The sequence below is a fragment of the Aulostomus chinensis genome, chromosome 22, assembly GCF_037954235.1.
Source record: "Aulostomus chinensis isolate RoL2024-O1b breed Wild chromosome 22, RoL_Achi_v1.0, whole genome shotgun sequence".
Lineage (NCBI taxonomy): Eukaryota > Metazoa > Chordata > Actinopteri > Syngnathiformes > Aulostomidae > Aulostomus > Aulostomus chinensis.
Window position 1 is genome coordinate 19,027,501 of NC_141341.1, and position 20,498 is coordinate 19,047,998.

Here is a 20,498-nt window from a genome sequence, read left to right on the forward strand (position 1 = left end):
TCTTGAACACATTCGATGTCACTCAGGAGCCTTTCAGGGTGACAGCTGACGAGGCTCTGTCCTCTAAACTGGGACAGATCCGCTTCCACCAAACCTTCTGGGATAAAACTGCACGTTGACTCAGCCCTGCAGAGCAACTTTTTTATCTTCATTGTGCAATCAGACACAAACAGATTATCGACTCCCACCAGAAAGCTTCTCTTTCTATAGAGCGGAATCTTGTAGGCGGGACTAACATAACATACGTCTCTATTGGCCAATCCTGAGCCAAGCTGACAAGGGCAAGCAAAACTAGTGCAGTGGAGGTCTCAAACTCACTGACACGATTGCGTAGATGCTCGACTGACCTCTATCGTTCCTGACCTTCGTCATCGTGCCACTCTGCTTGATCTTCCTCCTTCAGAAGCTCACAGGAGATGGAGGGAGATGGACACTATTATTGCTACTGGATCAAACAAAGATGCTGACACACCTTTTCTTTCAAAACCAAGTTTTTGGGGTCAAGTCCAAGTGGAGACCAAGTGCCGTCCTCCAAATGCGTTTCCACTTTCTCTTGGTCTAAGGTTAACCAGCCAGTGGTGACATGTCGCTACGGCAACACCAGTCCTGGAAAACACTCATCTTAAAGAAAATTCCACAAACACCAGTCCAATCAAGCTAGCGTCATGCTAACAGCAGGCTAACGTGCAGCTATTGCAGGTGAGCTAACGTTAAGCATATTTGTTAAGGTTCACATTAGAAACTGACTGAGCTATTGAGATGCTTCTTGTTGATCCAGCACCAGAAGCACCTGATTGAGCACTTCTATTGCTTTTTGGGAAGATTTTACAATCAAAAGTTGTGTGACTGGAGTCACCTCTGGAGTAAATGACATGTTCCATGTTCTGGTTTTGCCCCTTAATCACCGCACACCATACATTTGTAAGCTGTTTGTCAGAGGTGGGCGATGCATTTGATGTACATCTCCAGGTATATTTGGCATTCGTAGACTACAGCACTGCCACCTGCACGTTGTGGCAGGCGTCCCTGCAGTACTTCCGCTCCCTTGAGGTGCTCGCTCCTCTGGAATACGCCACTGACGATGTGAATACGAGCAAGGATCCAGTGTTTTTTGCTCATTTACACCGTTGAGATCATCAGGACCTGATCAGACCAGAACCGCTTTCAGTCTTATGAGGTCCAAATGGTGAACGGCTCCTCATTCGATGAAAGAGTGCAGATCTTTAGATTCATATGCTTTCACAGGCATCCGTTTCTGGAGTAGGGAGTTTACATCTATTTGGGTATGAAAACTTGGAATTTTGCTGGAAATAGTGAGCATCAGGCAGATACACAGGTTACTGACTGATAGGTGGTGATTGTTGTTTTGGCCTTATAGTTTATGGTTTTCTGGCAACAGCCACAAACTCAAGCAGTCTTGGCCCCCCAGATATGAAAATCTAGTCCTGCTTCTGTATTCAAGTGGAGCCTTGCTGTTGGTTCTGTTCTGGGCTTGATTTGGTCCAAAGACCTCGAGTTCAGACTGTTAAGATGTGAGGTAGGATGGAGAATGACTTGCTTGATCATCGAGGTTGAGTTACTGTTTCATCACCGATGCTCGCACCCTTCCTGAAGCTAGCATCACTTATTGACGGCAGGATGTGGACACGGACGCGTGAGGTCCAACACGAACAGAGACCAAGAACATTAGAATGAAACCGATCATCGGCCAGTCACACAAACGTTGATGCAATCCACAATGCTCAAGAACACCTCCCTCGACTCTGGTGGGCCGGCAGCCAGCATCCACACCTTAAGGACTTTTAATTGTAACATTCTTTTCCTCTTTAAATTTTTTTCCCCAATTGGAAATATGCAAAGTGCTCCTCTGGAGTGAGGTGACCTGTGTGCAATGTGCACACAATGATTGATCCATGTCTCTCCCATAAAAGATATAATCCACATCCTTCTTCTCTCTGAAGCTAGGTATCTATACATCATCCATACAGGTATGTCAATAGTTCTGAGCTATGTTGATTATTATCGTCTCCTTAGGCAAATACCTCTCAGGTATGCCATCATTTCATCAGGAGACGCCGCAAAAACAAACAAACCAAAAAGAAGAAAAAAGGGGGGGGGGGAGTTGGGGGTGGGGGCAACCATCAGAAAGTCTAAAAACCCAAATGTAACGAGAAAATGAAGCCAGGTTTCAAGGTTTGTAGGTACAGAATTTGCAGCTGGCTTGCACTCGATGTGCTACCACCGCCAGCCAAGTCCAGAGAACGTGTGATGTCAAAGAGGAGCTGCTGGGTAGAAGAGTTCAGTCTGTGCATACTGGAGAACCGAAGGGGGTGGGGGGTGGGGTCAGGTAGTGAGATGGGCTGTGGGGGGGCAATCAACTTCTCTCCGAGTGAGACCAGCATCCTCCCTGTGAGGACATCCTGTCTGTCTCCAGGCTGGAGTCCATATTGTTCTGCTGGAGATACAGCTGGGACGTCGTCGGCGCCGGGACGTCGTCGGCGCTGACTTTAGCCAACGGCCATCAGTGCTGTTCGGTACAACTAGGAGAATTTCCGTGAAAACCATCTAGCGGGTATGGAGACGTGACGCAGGAGAGGCTGACATCAGAAACGAGGAGACTGATGACGGTGCGACGGGAGCGGAAGGGAAAAGGTTTGGGATCTTTTGAAGATGTCTGTCAGTCGTTTGTGGTTCATTGGCCTCGGTGGGGGCAGCAGCCCTGAACTCACAGGTGAAAGAATGTGAGCTGAAATGGTCCCTCGCATGAGATGATAGAGCTGTGGGTGCTCTGTCGCCCCCCCACCCTCCGTTTTTAGAACGAGCTCTTCGTCCTCTTTAGAAGAGCAAGCAGAGCGGAGCATTGTTCCTATCAATATTTTCACTTTGTTACTTCAAGTTAGCCAACTAACACTTATTACAAAGCTTTAAAGTTTTGAAACTTAATGTTGCATAGCAACCAGAATGCACCCTGTTGATCTTCTGTTACTAGCAATACTCACATCTAAGCTTCATAATTGAGTGAAGAAACAAAAAGTCCTCTATGATCAGAGCCTAAAGCCAGCCTACACTGATTGGCTGTCACCTGCCTACATAAAACATAACATGAACTCTAAAATAAAAAAGCATAATGAGTAAGAGTAACTGAAGCAAGAAAGGTAGTTGCGTTTATAATAATAGTGCTACCAACAGCGATAATAATGGGAATTACAATTGTCAAACAATGCTGACCAAGAAGAATCTTTGCTAGAATAAGAAAATTTGAGATGCACTGACATTTTAGTGTCTTTGTGTGACTGGGTAGGTTTTGATGGGTGGGTTGAAGGTAGGCACACTGATGGGCACTGCATGCGATGGGTGGGGGGGGGGGCTGATCTGGGAGTGCTTCAGTGTGGGGTACGAGGATGGTATGGGCGTGGCTTCAGAAGGGCCGGGGCCGGGGGGGGGGGGGGGGGGGGGTTAGGGCTCATTTCTGTCCAGTGATGGACTGCGATATGGACCGAGGTGGGATCATGTCCAACAGGTACTCTCTCTGCCGGTCCGCTAAGCTCGAGCTCTTGTGGGCTCCCACCGCCGCTGGGTTCAGATAGGCAATATTTAAACCTGTGGGAACAAACACACAAACACACACACACACACACACACACACACACACACACACACACACACACAATACTGTCAGGTGTACACATGACAAAAACACAGTATTACAGTACTTGTGTGTATATTTAACGAGCCCTCAACAGTCGCAGCTGTTCAGGTCAAATAATAACTGTATTGAAGGGTTAGTGGGATGGAGGAGGAGTCCAGAAAGGTCACGGCTCTCCACAGGAAAATGATGGATTTTCCAGTTCAGGTAGGGAGCGAGTCCTGACCCCCAGTAAAGGAGTGCAAGTCTCTCAGGTCCAGCTCTCAGGTGAGGGGAATAAGGAGTGTGATACGGGCTGTAGAACCGGAGCAGAGGGAGCAGTTCAGTGTTGACTCTCTGACACAGCTCTGGATCTACCGCTGCAGCTTTCCACTGACCAGCAACGATTTATTCTGAGCCACATTTTTCTGACTTTTAAGTCTGTCACATAAAAGCATTTGGTTCTGCTGATGGACTGACATGATGGCGGCAATATCAAGGTCAGAGAAGTTCCTCTTCTCAGCTCGATCATTATTGGCCCTGTCTCAACTCCAGGGGCGGGGCTTGTGCATGGAAAATTTATGAGGGCGTAGTCTTCACATGATGATTGTCTTTAACCGCCACAATCACCAACGCCAACTCCTCCTGTGCAACTGGTTTGATGAATCACACCAGAGCAGCAAGATGATGGCGAGGCTCTCCGGTGTGAACTGGTTTCTACTCGCGACTGACAGAGGAGGGCCAGTGTGACTGAAGGTGAGAGCTCATGGAGGGCAAGCGACAGACGCCTCTGACTCAACGACGTCAGAGCTCGGGTCGCACAACAAGACAGAGGAGCCGCACCGTTCTTTAACATTAATCACTGCAAACTGTGCAATGAATTACTTCAACTAAGCGTGACAGACAGCATCACTCTACGTGAGTGTGTTCTGAGCAATACTGCATCTAAAAGCACAACTGTAAACTCAAATGTAGTTTTGGATTCCTTCACTATCCTTTGTCGAACGTATCAGCACCGGTATCAGTCCACAGACCGGCAGACCTTCAGTCATGTGATATCGACACATGACACACCACACACAGATGCAGTCAGGTGAGGACTGAGACAAGGTCCGCAGTACACATGAACTACATGTACCTGGGATGTTGTAGATCTGGCGGCGGCTGTCGTGCTGCAGTCGGTTGCTGCTGCTGCTGCTGCCTCCACCACTACCACAGTGCTTTGCACTGGTCATCCCCATGAGGCTGCTGGCCACCGACAGCTGGGACGCCTGGGCGAAGTTGGACAGAACGCCTCGTGCAGAGTTGGACAGACCCCTCTGCAGAGAGGCCTGAGGCTGGGGAGCCTGAGAACGGTAGGAACATCCCGTTAGATAACACAGACACCAGCTTGGACCATTAACACAGTTCATGGATGTGTTCTGACTGATGCGGTGCCACTCACATGCCTTTATTCCCTGCATGTGACTGACAGGTAACAATACATCACACAGACACACAGGTGCACAAACTTAAAGGCAGAACATGTAGGATTTTCCTAAAAACACTACATGGATCGGTACATTCATGACTAATGGTTCTGGACTCAAGTGTGTGGATGCTTCTGCTTGTGTCTGTGGGCAGTGGAGTGAACCCCACCATCCAGCCAGTGACTGCAGGACCCCCTCCACTCTCAAACCTTTGCTGCTCATGGTTGCTTAATTTGGTTGCTCACCAACGCTGAGCAGTCTCACGTCCACTGACAGGGACGGTACTAAAAGGGATAGTTTCAGAGGAACTAGGAGTGAATACATGCATGTGCACGTCAAATGTGTGGTGACAGCTTGTTTGTAGGTGTGATGCCGAAACTTGTAACTTTGAGCACACAAACTGGGAGGATGGACATATCCAGGAAAAACTTTAGAAATGAACAATATTTGGGGTGCAGTGTTTTCATGAGGCAGAGGGAGTCTAAAAGAATTTTCTTTACTTACTGGAAAAACACATCAAACAACTTAAATTTGAAAGCAGATGGTGTCAGCAATGAGATTTCTGCAGGTTAGAGTGCGCTGCAGTGTACCTGGCGCAGGGCGTGATGTCGGATCATGGAGTCAGTCTTGGAGGCGTTGGGGCCAGTAGGGGCCGAACTGGGGGACAGAGCCGCCTGCTGTTGCAGCCTCTGTTCAATCTCCTAAGATGGAAGCACACACGTTCAGAGCAGTGCACTGACCCCGCAGCATGGAAGCCTCTGTTCTCACAAATAGTCACCCAAGACAGCCAGGAAACTGCTGAAACTGCAGCAAAAACACATTTCTCTGGATGAATGAGTGTGAGGGGTGCTGACCTGCTCCTGCTGCAGGGCCTTCACAAAGGCGTTCTTCAGCCGGTTGGTGTGCTCTGCCTTCAGAGCCTTCTTCTGATTGGACATCATGCACTGCTCACAGAGGATCCGCCCACTCTTCTCCTGCTTCCAGTGGGGGGTGAAGTCAGTTCTGCATTGGGCACAGAAGAAGGGCTCCATGCGGGAAAGAGTCCCTCGAAGTTTACCTGCAGACACAAGTCCAGTTGAACCCCCTGCCAGGTGAGCATGGAGCATGTCTGATGCAGGACAGTACACAGTAACGATACGACTCCTATCCTCCTAGTTTTATCCGAGGAGGCCTGAACACATCATTTGGAGTTGGCGGTCAGGTTTCCCTGACTGTTACTGACTGGGCTTGAGCCCCCAGCCTCCCGACAGGAACAGGGATGTCCCTGTGCCAGCAATGACATTCTCCAAAAGAATGACCTCAAGTTTTATCGTCAATATCTTCGTAACTTTCAGAGTGGCCAGCTGCTCCACTCAGGCCCGTGGTCCCTGAGCAGAGGGTTGAGGGACGCAGGATCCCAAATGATCATCTGCCCAATGAGGTGCATAGATGTAGGAGGATAATTGGCCAGCCGGCAGGTAAATGTTGTATCTGACCACATCCATCAGGTGGGGAAGCTCCGCCTCCACTCCACACACACCTGATACACACCTGCACCACCACTAGGTCTCCCTCTGCTGCACTCCTTCAGCCAGCTGGACACGTCACACATCTGCACTACTTCCACTTTATAGCTGCAACTGTAATCTCATATATTTCAACGTTGTAACTGGATCATGAGGCACCAGCCACGACAGACAAGCCAACTCTCGGTGCATTCACTCGCACCTGACAGACTTATTAATCTTGAGGTTGTTTAACAGAACCGTTTGTTTGAATATTTCCTGTGCTGAAATTTCAGATGGTTTGTGAAGGAAAACAAACACACACACACACACACACACACACACACACACACACTCGTGGATATGAGCAGTGATGTCATCAGTGTGCAATAGTGATGTGAGTGTTTATCACCTGCAGCAGAAAAGCCTTGTGTTTGTGCTCACTAGCAAGGATCCATGAGCCTTAGAAAGGTCCCTACTGAAATACCTCATAGTAGCACCAAGTACTACGATCATTACTCCTGACTACAGTGAATACACATTAACTGAGGTGAACACTCATCAACTGTGATTATTACTCATGAACTGTAATTAATACTCATCATCTGTAGTTACTACTCATTAACAGTAGTTAGTACTCATCTGTAGTTACTACTCAGTAACAGTAGTTAGTACTCATCTGTAATTACTACTCATTAACAGTGGTTAGTAATCATCTGTAGTTACTACTAATTAACAGTAGTTAGTACTCATCTGTAGTTACTACTCATTAACAGTAGTTAGTACTCATCTGTAGTTACTACTCACTAAAAGTGGTTAGTACTCATCTGTAGTTACTACTCAGTAACAGTAGTTAGTACTCATCTGTAATTACTACTCATTAACAGTGGTTAGTAATCATCTGTAGTTACTACTAATTAACAGTAGTTAGTACTCATCTGTAGTTACTACTCATTAAAAGTGGTTAGTACTAATCTGTAGTTAGTACTCATTAACAGTGGTTAGTACTCATCATCTGTAGTAACTACTCATTAACAGTAGTTAGTACTCATCATCCGTAGTTAATACTAATTAGCAGTAGTTAGTACTCATCTGCAGTTGATACTCATTAACAGTAGTTAGTACTCATCATCTGTAGTTACTACTCATTAACAGTAGTTAGTACTCATCATCTGTAGTTAATACTCATTAACAGTAGTTAGTACTCATCATCTGTAGTTGATACTCAGTAACAGTAGTTAATACGCATCATCTGTAGTTAAAACTCATTAGCAGTAGTTAGTACTAATCATCTGTAGTTAATTGTCCACTTGAAAAATAATGTCCATTATTTTCCAATTAAGGTTACTTTAATAACTGACCTCCACCCTTGGAGGGCAATGTGCCGGCTGCTTACCCTGACTGTCAAGGACGCTTTGCACCACCTCCTCCAGCCCCACCATGTAGATGAACTCGCTATTGGCGGCGGAGGGCAGGAAGTGGAGGAGTGGGGCGGGGGGTTTGGGCGGGGGGATCTCCAAGAGGGTTTTCTCCAGTTGCTTCCTCAATGCCAGCTTGGCTGCTGCCTGGCTGCTGGCTTGGTCGGCCAAGGAGCCCACGCCCCCGCTGGCCGAGCCAGACATGGTGGACGGGCTGACAGCTGAAGCTCCACCGAGGCTGCCCGCCACGCTGCCGGCCCCTGCTGCTGCTGCCGCTTGCATGTGGGCAAGGTTCATGTACATGGCGCTGGAACCTGAGCGCTGGGACGCTGCCACCTGCTGGCTGGCCTGTAGAGAGACACAATCAACTGAGACAGAGGATACCTTCACTCCCTCTCTCACACCTTCCCCTCACCATGTCTCACCACAGCTCACAACACCAAGCTGGGGGCGTGGAGATCTGCCCGCTGGTAGCTGTGAGGGGGGGAGGGACCCTACCTGCTGGTAACTAACGGGGTTAGCCATGCCGCTGGAGCGGGACATCCCCGGCTTGGAGGAGAGGCGCTGGCCCTGCAGCTGGGCGGGGTTGGGGGCTATCACCCGCTGGGACATGAGCATGGGAGGCAGGCTGGCGTTAGCTGCTGACCTGATGACCGTGTGACCCTGCAGACAGACAGAAGATATAGTAATTTATGTGAAAGAAAGTGTGAGACCAGCATAGCTAGCTAGGTCAAAACAATTCACTTTGTGTGCTGATGAGACCTTAAATACTCAAATTTGAATCATAACTATATTTACTTCTATTTCCTATTATTTCACTGCAAATATTTCCTATGGAAACAAGTGCCGTGCAGAAAAAGGACATTCCAAGTGTTTGAAGTCTCCATGTGCCACTCTCTCTATCTGCCGCTCACAAATAGATATTTGTTATAAAAAGAATGGCAGTGGTGTTGTTTTAAACGTCTTGAGCAAGGATTAACAATTTTTAATGAATAATCTTTAACATCATCAGAAAAATCAACCACTGCAGTTATGAGGCTGATGAGTCAAGCAGGCAAATCTGGCTCTTCACCTTCCATTGAACAGTGTCATTCATGTATGTTATGTACTCAGTATCCATTCAACAGTAGCAGTGATGAAATCAGCTATGATGTCACAAATCCTGCTGATGTTGATTTATAAACTAAGATTTAAGGTGAGCAGACAGAAACGCCTGAGGGGAGCCCAGCAACACAAGGGAATTTTTCCAGGGATATTCTGCCTATTGTGGCCAGCAGAGGGCAGCAGCAGCTGGCTGAAGCAGGAAGCGCATCAGACAGCCCCCCAGCGCGTGTGCACACGTGCACGCACACACACACACAGCAGATAAAATGAATATTTAATACAATCTCAACATATCATGGAGGAGCAGGGCGACGTAATGCAAGAACAAAGGCATCCAACACACACACACACACACACACACACACACACACACACACACACACACACAGAGTCTCAGCTGATTTGTAACCTGAGCTCATATGCTGCACACATCCATCACATTGGCATCAAGTCTGAAGAAAATATTTGAAGGGTTAATTTGGAGAACCCAACATTTGAAGAACATGACGCAGGAACGTGTAAGACATGTACATGCGCCCAAGTACATTGATGTCCCAGCTTTGTCTTGGGTTCGTACCCCTGGAGAGACCATTTCAGATCCAGGACCACATCTGTGGTCCACTGCACGGAGCTGTGGGAGCCGCAGGGATCAACCCCTGAAACGACTTTCTCACTCGTTTACCTGCACAAACCAGGCGCACGTGTGTGTGTGTGCATGTCAGAGTGTGTGCATGTCAGTGTGTGAGTGCATGCCAGTGTGTGTATGCATGTCAGTGTGTGTGTGCATGCCAGTGTGTGTATGCATGTCAGTGTGTGCATGCCAGTGTGTGCTTGATGTCAGTGTGTGCATGCCAGTGTGTGTGTGCATGTCCGTATGTGTGCATGCCAGTGTGTGTGCATGCCAGTGTGTGTTTGATGTCAGAGTGTGTGCATGTCAGAGTGTGTGCATGCCAGTGTGTGTTTGATGTCAGTGTGTGTGCATGTCAGTATGTGTGCATGCCAGTGTGTGTGCATGCCAGTGTGTGTTTGATGTCAGGGTGTGTGCATGTCAGTGTGTGTATGCATGTCAGAGAGTGAGCATGCCAGTGTGTGTGCATGTCAGCGTGTGTATGGATGTCAGAGTGTGAGCATGCCAGTGTGTGTGCATGTCAGTGTGTGTATGGATGTCAGAGTGTGTGCATGCCAGTGTGTGTGCATGTCAGTGTGTGTATGGATGTCAGAGTGTGTGCATGCCAGTGTGTGTATGCATGTCAGAGTGTGAGCATGCCAGTGTGTGTGCATGTCAGTGTGTGTATGGATGTCAGAGTGTGAGCATGCCAGTGTGTGTGCATGTCAGTGTGTGTATGGATGTCAGAGTGTGTGCATGCCAGTGTGTGTGCATGTCAGTGTGTGTATGGATGTCAGAGTGTGTGCATGCCAGTGTGTGTATGCATGTCAGAGTGTGAGCATGCCAGTGTGTGTGCATGTCAGTGTGTGTATGGATGTCAGGGTGTGTGCATGTCAGTGTGTGTATGCATGTCAGAGTGTGTGCATGCCAGTGTGTGTGCATGCCACTGTGTGTGCATGCCAGTGTGTGTATGCATGTGTGTGTGGGTGTGTGCGTGTGGGTGTTTGATGTCAGTGTGTATGCATGCCAGTGTGTGTGCATGCCGGTGTGTGTGTGCATGCCAGTGTGTATGCATGTCAGAGTGTGTGCATGTCAGTACGTGTGCATGCCCGTGTGTGTGCATGCCAGTGTGTGTTTGATGTCAGTGTGTGTGCATGCCAGTGTGTGTTTGATGTCAGTGTGTGTGCATGTCAGAGTGTGTGTGCATGCCAGTATGTGTGCATGCTAGTGTGTGTATGCATGTCAGAGCGTATGCATGTCAGCGTGTGTGTGCATGCCGGTGTGTGTTTGATGTCAGTGTGTGTGCATGTCAGTATGTGTGCATGCCAGTGTGTGTGCATGTCAGAGTGTGTGTGTATGTCAGTGTGTGTGCATGTCAGTGTGTGTGCATGCCAGTGTGTGTTTGATGTCAGTGTGTGTATGCATGTCAGAGTGTGTGCATGCCCGTGTGTGTGCATGTCAGTGTGTGTTTGATGTCAGTGTGTGTGCATGTCAGAGTGTGTGTATGTCAGTGTGTGTGCATGCCAGTGTGTGTTTGATGTCAGTGTGTGTATGCATGTCAGAGTGTGAGCATGCCAGTGTGTGTGCATGTCAGTGTGTGTATGGATGTCAGAGTGTGTGCATGCCAGTGTGTGCATGCCATTGTGTGTATGCATGTGTGTGTGGGTGTGTGCGTGTGGGTGTTTGATATCAGTGTGTGTGCATGCCAGTGTGTGTACGCATGTCAGTGTGTGTGCATGCCGGTGTGTGTGTGCATGCCAGTGTGTATGCATGTCAGAGTGTGTGCATGTCAGTGCGTGTGCATGCCCGTGTGTGTGCATGCCCTTGTGTGTTTGATGTCAGGGTGTGTTCATGTCAGAGTGTGTGTGTGTATGTCAGTGTGTGTGCATGCCAGTGTGTGCATGTCAGAGTGTGTGTGCATGTCAGAGTGTGTGTGCATGCCAGTATGTGTGCATGCTAGTGTGTGTATGCATGTCAGAGTGTATGCATGTCAGAGTGTGTGTGCATGTCAGTGTGTGTGCATGCTAGTGTGTGTATGCATGTCAGAGTGTGTGCATGTCAGTGTGTGTGTGCATGCCAGTGTGTGTATGCATGTCAGAGTGTGTGCATGCCAGTGTGTGTGCATGTCAGAGTGTGTGCATGCCAGTGTGTATGCATGCCAGTGTGTGTATGCATGTGTGTGTGTGTGTGTGCGTGTGGGTGTGTGCGTGTATCTGTGTGTCTGTGTGAAGCTCAAGAGAGTTTAAGAGACAAGGGTCTTCAGCCGATCAGTGTGTGAAAACACTGGATGCCATCACGTGTCAAATCAAGTGGGAAGAAGAGCAAGAACATCATTTCCATCTAGAAACTCTGGTGGTCCGTCCTCTTGTTCTGTTTCATTACTGCTACTGAGGCTCATTCTGCAATCGTGACGTCATTAAATATGAGCACCAATCAGGAGCTACATTACTGGGAGCAGCTGCCGAGAGGATAAAGGAAATCCTTATTGGCCCAAGAAGAGAGAATTCTAATGGTGGTTTTTGATAGGAAGGGATCCAGATGAGGTTGCAGGGCTCAGACGCACCCACACGGACGCACAAATTCAGACACACCCACGCACACCCACACACACACACACACACACACACACACCTGTGCAGTGCGGAGGTTCTGGGGTTCCGGGTTGTGCAGGCCGGGCCGCACTGGCAGCTTCCCCAGGCCAGAGGAGCTGTGGATGGGGGGGGGCTGCACAGAGGAGGCAGCGTTCTGGACCACGGGGACCTGCACACACAAGCAGCAACAGTGGCTCAATTGTGTGTTTATGAAGAAGAGCCCTGAGTGATCCCAGCGTCCCTGTAAACCTTTGATACACTTATCGCTCTTAGAATGCAGAGTCAAAACACATCAATGGAATTTCTAGGACCGCCTTTTTCCATCAACACAGTTTCTCTAAGATCAGAAACATTCTGTCTCCAGGTGAAAATGAGTCAGTGCATCTGTGACTTCTAGGCTGGACGATCGTAACTCTTTATTATCAGGTTGCACCAACAAGTGGTTAAAGGCTCTCCAGCTGGTCCAGAACGCAGCTGCAGGCATCCTGACAGGAACCAGGAGCAAAGACCACATCACCCCTTAGCTTCACTACACTGGCTTCCAGTAAAGAGAACAGAGTTTAAAATCCTGCTCCTCACTTTTAAAGCTCTTAATGGTCAGACTTTATCATATCTGGAAGAGGTCCTAGTTCCTTATGAACCCACCAGAGCACTATGCCCCAGCATGCAGGTCTACTTGTGGTTCCAGAGTCTCTAAAAGCTGAATGGGAGGCAGAATCTTCAGCTATCAGGCTCCCCTCCTGTGGAACCGTCTCCCAGTTCCGGTCCAGGACCCAACCCCCCCCCCCCCATGTTTAAGAGCAGACTTAAGACCTCCTTGTTGATCAGGTTTATAGTCAGGACTGCTTAGGCTGGCCCTTAGATCTGCTGCTATAGGCTCAGACTGCTGGGGATCTCCCATGATGCACTGGGCTTCTCTCTCCTCCTCTCTTTTTCTCTCCATCTTTATCCACAACATCCTCATGTGTCAATCATCCATCAACCTCAACTTCTTCCTGGAGGTGTCTGCTCTCACCCTCCAGGTCACCTGGGGCTGTAGACGCTGGGTTGATCACTTCCTGTCTGGACCAACTACTCACTCGCCCTGGCCCTGTGTTTCTCTCTGCCTCTCCATCTCTCTCCTCCACCAAACTCCATTTCTCTCCTCTCCCTCTCAACCCCAATCGGTCGAGGCAGATGGCCGCCCACTCTGAGCCCGGTTCTGCCTGAGGTTTCTTCCTGTTAAAGGGAGTTTTCCTCGCCAGTGTCGCCGAGGGCTGCTACTGTGGGAACATTGGACCTGAGTTAAAGAGGGAGGTTCTAGACCTGCTCTGTGTAAAGGGCCTTGAGATGGCTTTGTTGTAATTTGGCGCGATATAAATAAATACTGACTGATGGATAGAACAGGCCACATCAGCGGAGCAGGTCAGTTCACCCACAGCAGCAACTCCGTCTGTGCTTACCAATGGGTTCTTACTGTGTAATTACAACTTTAATAAACCCCACATCACGGCCCTGCACTGCCTCTGGTCCAGCGAGGTGTAGTGCTTTGTCCTGGTCATTTGTGGTCGTCTTGCCAGGGTTCTAGTATGAAGGAGAACCAGAATGACTGGTTCACGATTGTCGAACTCTGCCAGTCCAGCAGCAGCACATCAGTGCTTGTCCACATACTGCATGTGCTGCAGTCTTTAAATACAACCAACAAGAGGGACTTATTAAAAAAGAAATGGTGATTCGTCTCTTTTGGTGTTACCAGCATGGTGCTGAATTGTCAAAATAAAAGTCTGTGTGACATTTAGTCATAAATGGTGCCTGAAATTTAGAGTGACAGACAAACAACTCCTTTGTGAGGTCATTGACCTTTGACAGCCAAAGGTAATCACGTTTATTCCAGAGTTCAACAGACCCTTTGCACCTAATCATGCCAGGGGTCCTGCGCCGTCGCCCTCTACTCCAGTGGATGCAGTAGGACTAACCGTGTTCAGTCACGTGACTGGTGCACTATATTTCATCTATGCAGCTAAATACCAACAAATCTAACCAACCAACAGGTAAACTTGGAATTGAAGTGTGATTGACAGAGAACCCAGAGATAGAACCAGATGGACCCGTGCCGCCTAGGATCAAAGTAGATGTTCCTATAAGTTCAGAGTAGATTTCTCCTGCTGGACCGAATTCTGCAGCTGCAGCATGACCTGCTCGCGCTCCTATCAGTGGTGCTTGCATGAGGGTTGTCGCCTTATATGAGTGCTGCGTCACATTGAAGGACATAGAGAGGTATGTGTGTGTGTGTGTGTGTTTTAGGAGTGGAGGCAGGGTGTGATGGGTAATAACCTTCTGCACCACATTCTCCTTCTGCATCTGACTCTGCCGGAGCTTCTTCAGCAGCACCAGACGAGCCTCCTCCAGACGAAGCTCCTCCCTCAGAGCTTTGATCATCTGCTGCCTCTCCTCACCAGTCTTACCCTGGAAGACACACACACACACACACACACACACACACACACACACACACACACACACACACACACACACACACAGTCTTGATTTGGGAAATTTAAATGTTACATGATGTTCAAGCTAACTGGTGTCTATAAGAGGCTGAAAAAGAAGATAAAGAAATTACAGCAGATGTTTGCAAACTCTTCAGAAGTGAAACAGCTGACAGTGCTATGAACAGACTCTGGGGCCCTTGGAGGCCGTTGGAGGCCGTTGGAGGCCCCTGGAGGTCCTTGGGTCATCCAGTAAGAGGAACACCAGTTCAGGAGAGAACTAAGAGCAGAGCCCGGCCCCCAAAACTACAGTAAATTCATCAAAAACAAAAACATACAAAATGGCCAAGTGAAATGGAAAGACATCTTTGGTTATAATTCTTCTTCTTTCCAACCAGCTTGCATTCATAAAACAGAACCTCTCCTCACAGACTGACCCAATTACCAGTTTAAATGACATCATCGGATCAACACGAATCACAGGAACAAGCGAGTTCGAATTCAAAAAAGTGAATTTTGCAGAATGTTGACAAGTGTGCACAACTGAGTTCAGTGTTTAATTGAAAGGAAAAGTTAAATCTTAGAAATGAGTTTTGATGACTCATCATTCTGCATCACTCAGCTTCTCCTGTAGCGCAGCTCTCTAATGTCTACTAATGCATTAATTACTTTGATTAATCCAATCAAGAGGTGTCTTTGACAGTCTGGACTCCCAACATGTTAATCAGCGAGTCCTCTGTGGAGGGGGGGAACATAGTTGTACCTTGAACATGTCCAGGTTGGCGTGGTGGAGGCGCTCCTCAGGGCGAGGTGTCGTTCTGGGACTGGATGCCTCGTTGTCCGACAGGATGATGATGTCTGGAGATGGAGTTCGTCTATCGTGGTCCGTATCGCTGAAACAAGACAAAAAGGATGAACCTGAACTCTGAGCCTGAGACTCCGTGCTGGACTCCCAGCTCGTCGAGCTGGTTTCCATCGACGTAGCTCAGACACATTAGAAAAGGTTAAAGGCACAAGCTCATACAATTTCACTAAAAAGGTTTTATGGTGGTTTGAGGTGCTTTTTTGGGGGGGAAAAAGCAAAGGTGCCAGACTGGAAATGGAAACACCACCTTTTAATAAACTCTTGGCGCAGTGACTTTAAGTCCCAGACACCAACATGGATGAAACACTCAGGTGGAAATATCTGCTCACCTGCACTTTTCTTCCTACCTTCTGAGTGGAGAGAAGTCAAATCAGAATACTTCTACTGCTACACACTGCAAGGGTTGCACAGTAATATTCAAATCTTTGATGGACACACCTTCTAGTACAAGGGGTTCCTTATTCTGACGAGAATAATGGTGAAGTCATCAACTCTTATAGATAATTGGTGGTACAGTGAACACACCTGTACACTACTGACCACACCTGTACACTATTGAACACACCTGTACACTACTGTATAGTACTCTTCACACCTGAATACCACTGAACACACCTGTACACTACTGTATTGTGCTCTTCACCTGTACACTGCTGACCGCACCTGTTCAGTACTGTATCGTACTCTTCACACCTGTACACTACTGACCGCACCTGTACACTATTGAACGCACCTGTACACTACTGACCGCACCTGTACACTATTGAACACACTTGTACTCGATTGAACACACTTGTACACGACTGAACACACCTGTACACTACTGTATTGTACTCTTCACACCTGAATACCACTGAACACACCTGTACACTACTGTATTGTGCTATTCACCTGTACACTACTGACCGCACCTGTTCAGTACTGTATCGTACTCTTCACACCTGTACACTACTGACCGTACCTGTGCACTACTGACTGCACCTGTACACTACTGACAGCACCTGTACACTACTGACCACACCTGTACACTACTGACCGCACATGTACACTACTGAACACACTTGTACACTATCGAACACACCTGTACACTACTGTATCATACTCTCCACACCTGTACACTACTGACCGCACCTGTACACTATTGAACACACCTGTACTCTATTGAACACACTTGTACACTACTGAGCACACCTGTACACTACTGTATTGTACTCTTCACACCTGAATACCACTGAATACACCTGTACACTACTGTATTGTGCTATTCACCTGTACACTACTGACCGCACCTGTTCAGTACTGTATCGTACTCTACACACCTGTACACTACTGACTGCACCTGTACACTACTGACGGCACCTGTACACTACTGACGGCACCTGTACACTACTGACCGCACCTGTACACTACTGACCACACCTGTACACTCCTAACCGCACCTGTACACTATTGAACACACCTGTACACTACTGACCGCACCTGTACACTACTGACCGCACCTGTACACTACTGAACACACTTGTACACTATTGAACACACCTGTACACTACTGTATCATACTCTCCACACCTGTACACTACTGACCGCACCTGTACACTATTGAACACACCTGTACACTACTGAACGCACTTGTACACTACTAAACACACCTGTAGGGTAATTTATTGTACTCTTCACACCTGAATGCAACTTAACTCACCTGTATGCTACTGCATGTTTCTGTACACTCTTGCACTCCAATCTACACACCAGTATGGTACTGTACACTGCTATACTGTACACACCTGTCCTCTACCATAAGTTACTGAACACTGAACCCACAAGCGACACATTTGCACTCCCAACTGCAGCTTGATTGTTTATGATATAATGAAAACACACACAGCAACAGAGTGAATGGCAGGGGACAGATCACTTAGTGATCAGGAGCCTCGAGTTCATTCCACCAAGATCTGGGCTGGCTGTGTCTCCATCACTCCACCGTCACGCCGAGCAGATGCTTGTGCACAGAGATATGACATTATCTCGTGAACTGTAGCAAGAGACCTGTTTGGTCACACACAGCTCCGTGTCATCATGAAAGAGCACCAAAATGATACGTCACACATTCACCTGCAGAGACTGGTGTGCAGGAGACAGGGAGCTCCCCAGGGTCTAAACTTGATGTTGATCATTTCTTTGTTCATGGTTTGACAGTGGCCAGGCGAATGGTTAGAGCCTTCAATCTGTCACAGGTGGATGTTCTGATGAGTTTCGCTTCAACACCAGCAGTAACTTGAGCTACCAGGTGGACTTAAATGCATCTTGGAATGTGATTTCCCCATACAAGTCAATAATTACACTTTTCAACCCAGGTCTCTGCAGTCACATGTCCTCCGTGGAGGAGGATCACCAGAGACGGTGAGTCAGGATGGACAACAACAGACACAACATTCATGCCAACAATCAGGAGGTTTTCCATGATGTCACCTGTTACACTGGCTTCTCACATCTCCTTTGATAATACTTTGAGGGTCGTGATGGGTCAGGGTTTCAAATCTTCCAACATTCATTAGAAATTTAAAAAAAAATGTAAATATGGGACAATTTGTGGCTTGCCACAACATTATTAGGGCCTGAGCCTTAGGGCCTGAGCCTGAAGGTACTTCAGGCGAAGACCCTATTATGTTTGCTCGGCAGAACAACACATTAGCAGCACTAAAAAACACACTAAACAGTGTCACATGCCCCCCCCCCCCCCAACACCCATGAGGCAACTGGGCCAGACGGCCCGGAGCCGGTTCTCACATACACACCCATTCAAAACCTGGTCCTGGACTGTTCTTGCTGTCAATGAGCGTGCATAATATGAGCATTATGAGCATAACGCGCATAATCTAATTTCACCCCCTGAACATGCATGAAATTCGCTGAAATTCGGCACAACTGTCCAGTCTGGCTAAACATTCACTAATCAAAAAGAAAAACACCACAAAAGTCTATAGAGCCACCTAGGGAGCCACACAACTACAAGATAATTTTTTTATAATTTGGAGCACTATAACTCCTCCCACAAATGTCCCACAAACATGGGACCAACACCGTTGGACTCGTCTTATCAAGACCAACAATTCATATGCTCTGACCTCTCACCTATCTACAACAGAATGTCCACAAATTGGACAAAACTGTCCAAAAAAGGACTTTTTTTACTCCCCAAACAAAATCTATCTCCTCCGAGGCCGTTAATGGCATCACTTCCAAATTTTCATACAATACTCTCCCAACTGTGCTGATTACAAGTTGCTAAAGAATTGTATATGAATCGCTCGGTTTGGATTTTATAAGCCCTCAAAGTGGGGGAGACACGTTTCACGCTTACAATGGAAGTCTATGGGGAGACCGCGTCCTCTCAGGGTACATACTGTCAAACTAATGCTTCTCACGTCTACACCATACATCCCACAGCTTTTAAAAACACACCACTACATTCCTGACAAAAATCCCGACAAAAATATGGTATTATGTGTTACTTTTGACCAACGTATGCCGACTTATTCAGCTTTTCCACACTCCAATTCTGGTGCTCCTCCTCTCTCTCCACTCTAGCACAGATCAAAGACAGAGCAGTGGGGGAGGGGTTCTTAAAGGGCCAGCTCTCAGCTCTGCTCTCACTCTAGCACAGATCAAAGACAGAGCAGTGGGGGAGGGGTTCTTAAAGGGCCAGCTCTCAGCTCTGCTCTCCACTCTAGCACAGATCAAAGACAGAGCAGTGGGGGAGGGGTTCTAAAAGGGCCAGCTCTCAGCTCTGCTCTCTCTCTAGCACAGATCAAAGACAGAGCAGTGGGGGAGGGGTTCTTAAAGGGCCAGCTCTCAGCTCTGCTCTCACTCTAGCACAGATCAAAGACAGAGCAGTGGGGGAGGGGTCCTTAAAGGGCCAGCTCTCAGCTCTGCTCTCTCTCTGGCACAGATCAAAGACAGAGCAGTGGGGGAGGGGTTCTTAAAGGGCCAGCTCTCAGCTCTGCTCTCACTCTAGCACAGATCAAAGACAGAGCAGTGGAGGAGGGGTTCTTAAAGGGCCAGCTCTCAGCTCTGCTCTCACTCTAGCACAGATCAAAGACAGAGCAGTGGGGGAGGGGTTCTTAAAGGGCCGGCTCTCAGCTCTGCTCTCACTCTAGCACAGATCAAAGACAGAGCAGTGGGGGAGGGGTTCTTAAAGGGCCAGCTCTCAGCTCTGCTCTCCACTCTAGCACAGATCAAAGACAGAGCAGTGGGGGAGGGGTTCTAAAAGGGCCAGCTCTCAGCTCTGCTCTCTCTCTAGCACAGATCAAAGACAGAGCAGTGGGGGAGGGGTTCTTAAAGGGCCAGCTCTCAGCTCTGCTCTCTCTCTAGCACAGATCAAAGACAGAGCAGTGGGGGAGGGGTTCTTAAAGGGCCAGCTCTCAGCTCTGCTCTCAAGCTCTGATCAGACTCAGGCTTCTATCTCCTAAACTACAAGGCCTCCACACTGGACCAAGACACCCTTGGATTCAGGCTGGTGTCAAGGACGCTGCCGCAGGCCGCGCGGGGGCTCAGGCCCTAACAACGCTGCTTGCAATTTTTTTTGTTTTTGCCGGCGCCTTAGTGCAGGTGAAAAGTCTGACATTTAAGTGAAAATAGGGCTGATTTCTGAATGAGAAATTAATAGAATTTACTCTGACAGACATTTGTTTTAAAGAGAAGAATGCAGAGATGAGCATGGAGAGCAAGATGGCTGCCACCAGTCACAATTTGTTCACAACAAAGTTACTGGACAGGTGACGAAGTGATGACATGTGACTGATTTGTCACGTGACAGGTAGTTAGTTGTTATTGTTGCCGTCTTTGTCCTTCCAGCCTGTTCACA

The 20,498-nt window shown here is 47.9% G+C and overlaps 1 protein-coding gene across 4 annotated transcripts in view; it reads right to left on the reverse strand.

Moving 5' to 3' along the window:
- The window catches only part of gatad2b (GATA zinc finger domain containing 2B), a 57,165-nt gene that overhangs the window by 481 nt on the left and 36,186 nt on the right, over positions 1-20,498 (reverse strand). For all 4 annotated transcript variants that reach the window (XM_086193594.1, XM_086193595.1, XM_086193598.1 and 1 more), the window contains 9 exons: positions 15,533-15,662; positions 14,612-14,743; positions 12,339-12,467; positions 8,495-8,659; positions 7,975-8,344; positions 5,949-6,151; positions 5,685-5,795; positions 4,764-4,971; positions 1-3,600 (listed from right to left, as the gene is read on the reverse strand). The exon at positions 1-3,600 is cut by the window's left edge and continues 481 nt beyond it. In XM_086193594.1, coding sequence (XP_086049720.1) covers positions 3,464-3,600; positions 4,764-4,971; positions 5,685-5,795; positions 5,949-6,151; positions 7,975-8,344; positions 8,495-8,659; positions 12,339-12,467; positions 14,612-14,743; positions 15,533-15,662 — 1,585 coding nt within the window. In that variant the 3' untranslated portion in view covers positions 1-3,463. The remainder of the gene's footprint in view (positions 3,601-4,763; positions 4,972-5,684; positions 5,796-5,948; positions 6,152-7,974; positions 8,345-8,494; positions 8,660-12,338; positions 12,468-14,611; positions 14,744-15,532; positions 15,663-20,498) is intronic.